The following is a 10,256-nucleotide window of genomic DNA, read 5'->3' on the forward strand; positions in this document are numbered from 1 at the left end:
GACATTGCATGAAATTTGGAGGCAGCCAGGCTCAGTAAGGGATTAGAAACTGGAAAAGCAGCCAGACCCAGAGCAGACACTCTGTGTCTTGCTTCTTCTCTGCTTGTCTGGTTTTTCCTTTATTTCTTACATATCCTGCCTTTTTCCCAGTCTCTTAACTCCTTACAACTCGGTTTTAGAGGCCAGCTCAAATAATAGCTGGAATCTCTTTGGTCCACTTGATATCAGGGTCCAGTTGGGATTAATCCACTTGACTAAGACACAGGATGACACATTGTACAAAATGGCTGCTGAGAGCCTGCCCTCTGGCTCTCCTCCTTACTTACTAGTGGGAAGGGAGTGGGCAGACACCTGATTGTATCCCACATTCTGCAACTAACAGATATCTCATCCCCTGCAGAAAATAGACCCACCACCACTACCACCACAAATGAGACGTGGGAACTTCCAAGAGGTCTCTTACCTATACCCTCATCAAATGTCAATCATCCCCACTATTTTTTAACAGCTTTATTGAGATATAATTCACATACATTTAAAGTGTGCAGTTCAGTGGCGTTAGCATAGTCACAGATTTGTGTATCCTTCACCACAGTCAACTTTAGAACATTGTCAATACCCCATAAAGAAACTCCATAACCCTTAGTCATCTACTTCAAATCTCCCATCCACCCCAACCTCCAGCCCCTGACAACTACTAATCTATTTACTATCTCTGTAGATTTTCCTAGTCTGGACATTTCATATAAATGGAATCATACAGTATGTGGCCTTTTGTGACTGGATTCTTTCACTTAGCATCATGTTTTCAAGGCTCATCCGTATCGTAGCAGTATCAGTGTTTCATTTCTTTTTATGGCCGAATAATAAATATTCCATTGCATGGATATACCATATTTTGTTTATCCATTCATCAGCTGAGGGTCACTTGGTTTGTTTCCGCCTCTAGTTACTGTGAATAGCATTGCTGTGTACATTCATGTACAAGTTTTTGTGTAGATCTATGTTTTCATTTCTCTTGGGCATGTACCTAGGAGTGGAATTGCTGGGTCATATGGTAACTCTACGTTTAACAGTTAAGGAACTGCCAAGGTGATTTCCAAGTTTCCGTTATTTTTGCAGCCCTACTTCTCTCTAGGGGTGAAATTCTTTACTCTGGGACGGGCACTAGTACAGGAAGAGGGGAGTCAGGGAAGCTTAGCATCAGTCCTGAGCAGAACCTGCTTTGTTCTGGATGGTCAAGCCATTCCCCTCCCCTGGATCTCCTTTTCCCCACCTATAAAATAGCGAGATTGGCCCAGAGAGTCCCTAAGAAGCTTGTGACTCCAACATCCTATGGTTAGAACACGGTAACCTTTAAAAATAACCCACATGGAGACCTTCAGGGTTCTGGGGTTCTCGGGATAAAAGATGGTTTATGAGTGCCCTGTGTCCGTCATTGTAGAGCTTGTTATGGTTCTGGGACTTTTGCGCATTAAGTTTCCTGAGGATTTAACATGCAGAAGTTCTGACTCTGAAGTTCTAGAACACGTTTAACCCCCAGGTTCTAAAACTGTAAATTCCCAAGATGTTCTAAAGGACAAAATTTGTTTTGTTTTGTTTTTGAAACTATCACACTAACATCCTTCAAAACTTGATAGCGCAGGAAGGGTAGATGGTAAAAAAGTCTTTGTCCTACACGTATCTCACAGCCCCCAGTCTTCCTTGGAGGCAGCCACTGTTACCGGTTTTATATCAATTCTTTCGGAGAAGTTTCATTCATATATAAATATATAAAGAGACAGATGTGAAAAGAAGGAGAAAGAGAAAAATTTTTTAATGCATGAAGATGGATAAATACAATATTAATATATTAATATACTATAAAGATATATTCTCTTCTTTTAATAGAAATGATAGCCTTTGGGCAACGTTCATTTATAAACAAGTATAGATAAATAGATATAGTTAAACACTTTTCCCCCTTTTTTTTTTTATATTTTATTATTTATTTATTTGGCTGCGTTGGGTCTTTGCTGCTGCGCGTGGGCTTTTCTCTAGTGGCGAGCAGGGGCTACTCTTCATTGCGGTGCGCGGGCTTCTCATTGCGGTGGCTTCTCTTGTTGCGGAGCACGGGCTCTAGGCACGCGGGCTTCAGTAGTTGTGGAGCGCAGGCTCAGTAGTTGTGGCTCACGGGCTTAGTTGCTCCACAGCATGTGGGATCTTCCTGGACCAGGGCTCGAACCCGTGTCCCCTGCATTGGCAGGTGGATTCTTAACCACTGCGCCACCAGGGAAGTCCTTCCCCCTTTTTATACACATGATAGCCCACTGTAGACCTCATACCTTGCCTTGCCTTTTCTACCTCACAATCTATCTTGAAGATCTTTCTGTATTGGAACATTTTTTATAGTTGCATAGTACTCCATTGTGTGACAATATCTTGACTTACTTAGTTATTCCCATATTAAGGGGCATTTAGCCTGTTCCCAATCTTTTGGCCTGGAAAAAAAAAAAAAAAAAGGATGCAGTGAATAACCTGTATGTGTGTCATGTCATTTATGTGGAGCTTCTGGGTCAGTATATATGTTGTCACTTAGATGTTATCAGAATGACCCATGCAAAGGTTGTAGCCTATGGAAGGAATTCTAAGGTTCTAAGGATCATCTGGAGTCGGTTCTGGCTTTTCCAGGTGACGCCAACCCTAAACTGTCCCCTCCCTCTACCAGGTGGCCCATCCCCTGCACCCCTGCACCCCAAGCGCAGCCCAACCAGCACAGGGGAGGCGGAGCTGAAGGAGGAGCGCCTGCCAGGCCGGAAGGCCAGCTGCAGTGCCGCGGGGAGCGGGAGCCGAGGGCTGCCCCCCTCCAGCCCCATGGTCAGCAGCGCCCACAACCCCAACAAGGCAGAGATCCCAGAGCGGCGGAAGGACAGTACGAGCACCCCTGTGAGTGGAGGGGCTGGGGGATGGGACCAGGGGTGCCACCACCTGTGGCCCAGCCTATCGATGCCACCTGGGTCGCATTTTTCAGACTCTGCCATTTCCTATCCTGTTCCCCAGACCACCACACGGGACTCTTTGTTTTATCCATTCAGTCATTCACTCAACAGACATTTATTGAGTGCTCTCCCTGCCTAAGCTTGTGGTTGATTCTAGTGTATAAATTAGGATTCAGTGTCAGAAAGAAGTACTCTGTGCTTTCGACGGGAAGGATTTAATACGGGGAATTAGGTGTGGTGCTTACACAATTGTAGGAAGGGCTGGAGGGGCAGGCAATAGACAAGACCTACAAGAATGACATATTGCCACAGCAGAATTGACCCACCAAGGGAGCTGCCACCTCTGAGGCCACCTCTAGCTCTGTTGAATTCAAGAACATACGGTCATGGCTGCAATGCAAGACTCAGAAACTGCATTCTCCAGAAGAAGAGCCTCTGCTGCCCAGAAGTCTGGAGAACCGGCACTGGTGCCCTGCTGAAGCAGACCCTCATCTCACGGATTTGCCTGTGTGAGCCCAAGTCAAGGGGGCAAGAAAGTGGCTGCCACCCCTTTTCCACCTTCCAGATCTTCATGAGTGCAAAGATTGGCAGAACCCATTCATATCCAGAACCTGGGCTGCAGAGGAGTTTCTGGGGAATGTAGCATTTGGCTTTCTTGCTTCTACAGCTCCTTAGAATAATATAATACAAGCTAAGGGAACCAAAATATCCTCATCATCAGAGACAAGGGTGGAGACAAGTTACAGGAAGGTGGTCAGGATGCTGAAGCTACATAGACCGGAGTTTGAATTTCATTGATGAGCTGTGTGACCCTGAGCAAGTAACTTCCCCTCTCTGAGCTTCACTATTCCACCCTGTGAAAATGAGCTCATCAAAGAACTTGGATTGTTGGGAGGATCTTGTACAGTCTTCACACAGTGTCTGGCTCAGTAAGCACTCAATGAATGAGAGCTGTTGTAATTGTTGAAATAAACCCACACTTTAAGAAAGTAGAAAAGGAACAGCAAACTACACACCCCCCGCCCCCCGCCCAGAAAAGCAGTAGAATGAAGGAAATAATAAAGAGAAGAAAGGAAATCAATAAAGGAGAAAACAGATGTACCCTAGAGAAAATCAACAAGCCAAAGTCTGATTCTTTGAAAAGATTAATAAAATCAGTGGACCCCTAGAAAGACTAATTAATAAAAAAGACAGTACATAACATTGTAAATCAACTATACTTCAATTAAAAAAAAAAAAAAAGAAAGAAAAAATACAGCAAACACAAAATTACCACTATCAGAAGTGAAAAAGAGAACTTTGTTCTAACATAAAAAGGTAGTAAGATGGTATTAGGAACTACTCTATGCCAATAAATTTGACAACTTAGACAAAATTGACAAATGTCTTTAAAAACACAGTTAACCAAAACTGACACGAGAAGAAATAGAAAACCTGAACAGTATCAACATCTTCCCATAAAGAAAACTCCAGACCCAGATGGCTTTAAGCTGGTGGAAGTCTTCCACACACTGAAAGAAGGAATAATACCCAACTTAGGCAGACTTCCAGAGGAAAGAAAGAGGGATCGCTTTCCAACACATTTTGTGAGGCAACAGAATCCTGATATGCCATTCCTGTCCTGGGAGAGCTCCGTGCAGTAGAGGGTGGGGATGTATGTGTGAACAGATGTGGTCACTCAAAGTGATCAAGGCTGTAGCAGGGAGTGCAAAGAAGGTAGCTGACTCAGCCTGGGGCCAGGGCGCGGATATATTATGAACTGACACCTGAAAGATAGCGAAGAGTGAGTCAGAGGGAAAGGTAGGAGGAATATCCAAGCACATAAGACAGCACGTGCAAAGGCCTTCATGAGGAGAGACAGCATGGCATGAATAAGTATGTTTTTCAAAGTTTGACGTGGCTGGAGGTGGGGGAGAGCTGGGAGAGGAGAGGGGGGCAAGGCTGCTCCCTGGGAACCTTCCCTGACCTCCTCTCCTCCCAGCTCCAAGGCCTTCTATGACTCTCAGCCTACATTGCTGGGATGGCCCACTAACCCTTCATGTCTTTAGCCAAAGTACAATAAACCACCTACTCACTTTCAGTTCACACACAGGCCCCTGCCTCATTCCTTTTATTTTTATTTATTTTTTTATTATTATTATTTTTTGGCTGCGCCTTGCAGCATGCGCGATCTTAGTTCCCCAACCGGGGATCGAACCCGGGCCCCCTGCATTGGGAGCACGGAGTCTTAACCACTGGACCGCCAGGGAAGTCCTCCCCACCTCGTTCCTAATGAGGGAGGCCAGAGAGGGTAAAAGGGGGGATTAAGGGGTGTCCCTTTGCTCCCTCACTCTCCTCCCGGCCTTGTCTCCTGCAGAACAACCTCCCCCCCAGCATGATGACCCGCAGAAACACCTACGTTTGCACAGAACGCCCGGGGGCTGAGCGCCCATCCCTGTTGCCAAATGGCAAAGAAAACAGGTATGGAGGGAGGGCAGCAACAGGGAGGGGGCAGTGGGGTGTAGGTGAGCAGGGCCCCCCTTGATCTCAGATGATAGATGCGGGGAAGGGGTGCCATGAGGACTGGGGAGTCTGTGTCTGCCCTTCCCTTGGCAGAATCTACCCATGTCCTCCCTCTCCCAGACTCCCCTGAAAATCCTCCACCCTTAATTAATTAGCCGTCAGCACCAGGAAAGCAGTCTGCCCCATTCTCTGCCTACGAGCCTTGGGAACCTGAGTTGATTCTTTTTTTTTTTTTTGAATGATCCATTTTTAGAGCTGGAGAGAAGCCCCAGATTGTCACAGCTTCAACATCCTCTGGTTGGCTGGGTTTCAGACTTCTTTGCCTGAGTCTGTTCGGTCTCTTTCAGCTGGCATGTGAGGGAAAGCAGTACAGACTGGCTGGAGCATAAAAAGGGAATGAATTGGTTCACATCACAGTTCAAGTCTGGGAGTGGGGCAGGCTTCAGGATAATGACGCTGCCGCCCACCAGGACTGGCAGGCATGACGCCGAGGTGCACTCTGGGAAGCACCTGATAAACAGATGCAGGTGTTACTCTTTGGTGGGGGCAAGGTAATGGAGTGGTTGAGGGCAGTGATTCTGTGGCTACTCAGCTCTGAGTTTGAATCTTGCCTCTTAGCTCTTCGGCAGGTATCTGAGCCTCCATTTCCTCCTGTGTAAGATGGGGCTGCTGTTCTCTGTCTCCAGACCCTATTAGAGGGATCCAGTGGAGATCAGGTGTGTCCTTGTACCTGGCACAGGGTCTGAGACACAGAAGGCATTTGATGAATACGAGCTTTTTTGTGGTTGTTAAATAAAAATAATAACAGCCAACATTTTTCAAGCAGTAACCATGTGCCAGGCCTCTGTACATTCGCTAGTTGAATGCCCCTAACAATTCTATGAGGTCGATCCTGGTATCTCCATTTTACAGCTGAGGAAATGAGGCATAGATGGGTTAAGTAACTTGTCCAAGGCCACACAGCTGGTAAGTCAAGGAGCAAAGATTCCAGACTGATTCCAGAATCTGTACTTGTAACCACTATAATATATAGCCTCCCAGTTCTGGCCGAGAGATAAGTGTATAGTTAGATTATCGATTCAGGAATGAAAAGACCCCAGAGTGCAGTGGATGAGATGGAGGTTTAGTCCTCCGTGATGCAACCATCCAGAGGTAGGAGGCAGGGTCCTCCAAGGATTCAGGACCAATCTCAACATGAGGCTCCAGCTCTGGATCTGAGGCTACTGCACCAGTTGCCACTATTTCCCAACCAGCAAGTAGGGTGGAAAGAAAGTGGAGTGCAAACTGCTTTCTTTGTAGAGGCATGACCCAGAAATGGTACAAAGCACTTCTGTTTATATTCTGTTGGCCAGAGCATGGTCACATGACCACCCCTAGCTGCAAGGGAGGCTGGGAAATGTAGTATCTGGCTGGGCAGCCATGTGCAATGTTCATACTCTAAGGGGTTTGGTCACTAAGAGTAAAACAAGGTGTATGGATTCTGGGAGAGAGGTAGTGGTATCTGCCAATCAGGGCTCCCTCTTTGAGATCCAGGCTGGTCCCGGCTCCCTAGGATAGAGATTGGAGGTCTGGCTCCTGCTGTCAGGACTGGGAGCCTCAGAGGGCCTAGAGGAGGGTCCTGGGATAGTGGAGCCACCTCTGCCCACACAGCATCTTGAGAGAGTTAGGGAGAGGGTGCCTTCCTCTTTCTTTTCACCTGTTGAAACGTTTTCGTAATGAATGTAGGTCCCCTTGATGTTCACATCTATTCCTTTCCCACGATTGAATAATAGCAAAGTGTTTGCACAGTTGGTTTGGTTCCTGAGGTTTGGATGGCAAATAGCAGGGGATTCATCCAAAAATGTATCTGAATCTATTCAATTGCTGAGTTTGGAGAGAGGAGAATTGGGATAGGGGACAGATTGGAGGGGGCAGAGTTTAAAGAAAGGATAGTTTGAAGGAGGGACGACTTAGGAGTTGAGGCGAGGTGGTAAGACAATACCAGGGTTGCACAGTGCACAGCCTGCACGAGGTACGCAGCAGCCCTGTCTCTGAGCTCCAGGCTGCTAGAGGGTTCTGATCTCAGGAACGACCAGTGGAGAAGCAGGGGGCTGGGGACTTGGCCTGCCTCAAGGCCCCACCCTGACTTGTACCTCTCTGCCCACAGCTCGGGGACCCCACGGGTGCCCCCCGCCTCCCCCTCCAGTCACAGCCTGGCTCCCCCATCAGGGGAGCGGAGCCGCCTGGCACGCGGCTCCACCATCCGCAGCACGTTCCACGGTGGCCAGGTCCGGGACAGGCGGGCAGGGGGCGGGGCAGGTGGGGGCGTGCAGAATGGGCCCCCCGCCTCTCCCACACTGGCCCATGAGGCCACACCCCTGCCCACTGGGCGGCCCCGCCCCACCACCAACCTCTTCACCAAGCTGACCTCCAAACTGACCCGAAGGTAAGCCCCACGGGATGTGGGGTCTGGGGAGCGGGATGGGGGGGCTGACGGGGCCTAACCTGTCTTCTGCTCTACTCTGCCTCTGTATCCCCACGTCTCCTCCTCTTCCTCCGTCACCCTTCACCTCCCTCCTCACGCTGCAGGGTTACCCTCGATCCCTCTAAACGGCAGAACTCTAACCGCTGCGTTTCGGGCGCCTCTCTGCCCCAGGGATCCAAGATCAGTAAGTCCCCTCCACCCTCTGCTTTCACTGGCTCTGCCTCTCTATCTGCATGTCTGACCTGTGTGCGGGCCTGGCGGGAGGGGGCGCTGTGAGTCGGGTAGGGGCTCTGGTTGTTCATTTCCTCACTCAGTTAATAAACAATAGTCTGGCCTCTGGAGCCAGACTCTCGGGGTTCAGACCCGAGCTCTTCTGAGTGCCCTTAAGCAAATGACTCAACTTCTCTGGGCCTTACTTTCCCCTTCCCTAAAATGGGGATAGTGATAACCGTACCTTCCTCATAGGGTTGTTGTGCAGTGACGTATATCACTAAGTGAGGTGATGCATGGACTGAGCTTAAAATCTTGCCTTGGAAAATGCTTTATAAATATTTACTATTACTATTCTGTGAGTGTCTACTGTGTGCCTGGCACCATCATGGGCCCAGAGTAAAGTGAACAAAAGGGATAAAATCCCTGCCCAGGACATTCTACTAGGGGACCCAGACAGTAAACAATAAATAAGTAAAATATATATACTGTCAGGTAGTGACAAGTACTAAGGAGAAAAAGGAAGCAAGGAAGGGGGGGTCAGGGGTGTGGAGAAGGGAGGGTGCAGTTTTAAATGGCGCAGGCCTCACTAAGGAGGTTTCATTTGAGTACAGCCTGAAGGAGGGGTGTGTGTGTGTGTGTGTGTGTGTGTGTGTGTCCTTCTATATGTAGGTATGTGTCTCTGCCCACCCCCCCCCCTCTTTTGTCTTCCAAATCCTTCAGTATCTTTCCTTCAGCCTGCACTAACCATTTCAGATGGGGCTCCGCTTCTGGGCATGGAGAGGGAGATCAAATCCTGACTCCCAGCCCTCCCCAGCCCAGCTCCATACAGCAGGGAGGGACCAGGGCTGAGGCAGGGGCTGCCCAGAGTCCTGGAGCCAGTGGGTTGAGGGAGAGGCCCCTATGTCCAGATTAGACACTCTTCCCCCCTCCCCTCCCCTAGGGTCACAGACGAACCTGAGAGAATCGGGGGACCTGAGGTCACAAGGTGAGTGCATGTGCCTCCCCTGAGTGCCACACCAGCCCCTCCCCTTTTGCCTGTCTCAGACCCCACTTGTGTAAGTACCTCTCCTCACCCCCCGACCAGACCCTTAGATGGGGCCCAAGCCTCATCCTCATCCTCCAAGGCCAACTTCCTGAAATGTCCCTATGACCCTCCCTTCTCTGCTGGCTCCTCTTACCCACCCCTGCCCCCTTGATTTCCTCTCATTTCCACCTCCATCCCTGAGCATTATCCCTTGACCATCTTTAACTTCAGCCTCTCCCATCTCTAACCCACTCCTCCCCCTGTTGACACCACACCTCCTTTCCCCTCTCATCCAGTGAGGTACAAGGGTTGCCAACAGCTCTGGGCCATTGTAGAAACCCTAGTGGAAATAAAGAGCCTCCCCGGCAGTTCCAACAGTCCCAGGACCGAATCTCATTGGCTGGAAATGGGTCACATGTCCATCCCTAAACCAATGCCTGGGACCAGAAGAGTGGAGTATTCTGATTGGTCAGACTTAGTGGTATGCTCATCTTTGAACCAATCACAGTGACCATGGGGGTTGCATGCTCTCATTGACCGGAAGTGAGTCATGTGTTCACCCTTGTGTTCATGCCCCACCTAAACCAGAAAGACTAGATCTGCAGTGCTTCTCAAGGGGAACACTCTTGGTATTTTAGGCGAGACATTTCTTTGTTAGGCAGGGCCTTCTCACACACTGCAGAATATGTATCATTCCTGAACCTCCTGCCCAACCTAATAAATGCCGGCATTGCTCCCATCCCAAGACATTTTAACAATCAAAAAGCCCCCAGAAGTTTCCTAATATCCCTTGGGGGACAGTACTGCTCCCAGGTGAGAACCCCTAGTCTAGAGTAAGGTAGGTTGGTCCTTCAAGGGAAAATGATTATTACCAGAAGAAGGATATATCAGTTAGGAGATGAGCTGAGCTGCTATAGCAAAGAGACCCCAAAATACAAGCAAGAATAAACTTCTCTCACACACAAACCCTGTGTCCAGGCCAGGCTGGCAGGGCCACTCTGTCCCATGAGGTCATTCACTCTGTTCCCATGGCTCTTACATCCCCATCCCTAGAGCCCCGTCATCTTCACGGTCC

General features: G+C 48.8%; 1 protein-coding gene across 2 annotated transcripts in view; it reads left to right on the forward strand.

The window, feature by feature from the left end:
* MARK4 (microtubule affinity regulating kinase 4) overlaps positions 1 to 10,256 on the forward strand; it is a 29,924-nt gene that overhangs the window by 18,037 nt on the left and 1,631 nt on the right. The window contains exons 13-17 of one of the 2 annotated variants that reach the window (XM_061174295.1): positions 2,708 to 2,925; positions 5,335 to 5,438; positions 7,627 to 7,905; positions 8,049 to 8,128; positions 9,098 to 9,142. In XM_061174295.1, coding sequence (XP_061030278.1) covers positions 2,708 to 2,925; positions 5,335 to 5,438; positions 7,627 to 7,905; positions 8,049 to 8,128; positions 9,098 to 9,142 — 726 coding nt within the window. The remainder of the gene's footprint in view (positions 1 to 2,707; positions 2,926 to 5,334; positions 5,439 to 7,626; positions 7,906 to 8,048; positions 8,129 to 9,097; positions 9,143 to 10,256) is intronic. The other variant, XM_061174294.1, reaches the window with a different exon arrangement.

The sequence above is a fragment of the Eubalaena glacialis genome, chromosome 18 (assembly GCF_028564815.1).
Source record: "Eubalaena glacialis isolate mEubGla1 chromosome 18, mEubGla1.1.hap2.+ XY, whole genome shotgun sequence".
Classification (NCBI taxonomy): Eukaryota; Metazoa; Chordata; class Mammalia; order Artiodactyla; family Balaenidae; genus Eubalaena; species Eubalaena glacialis.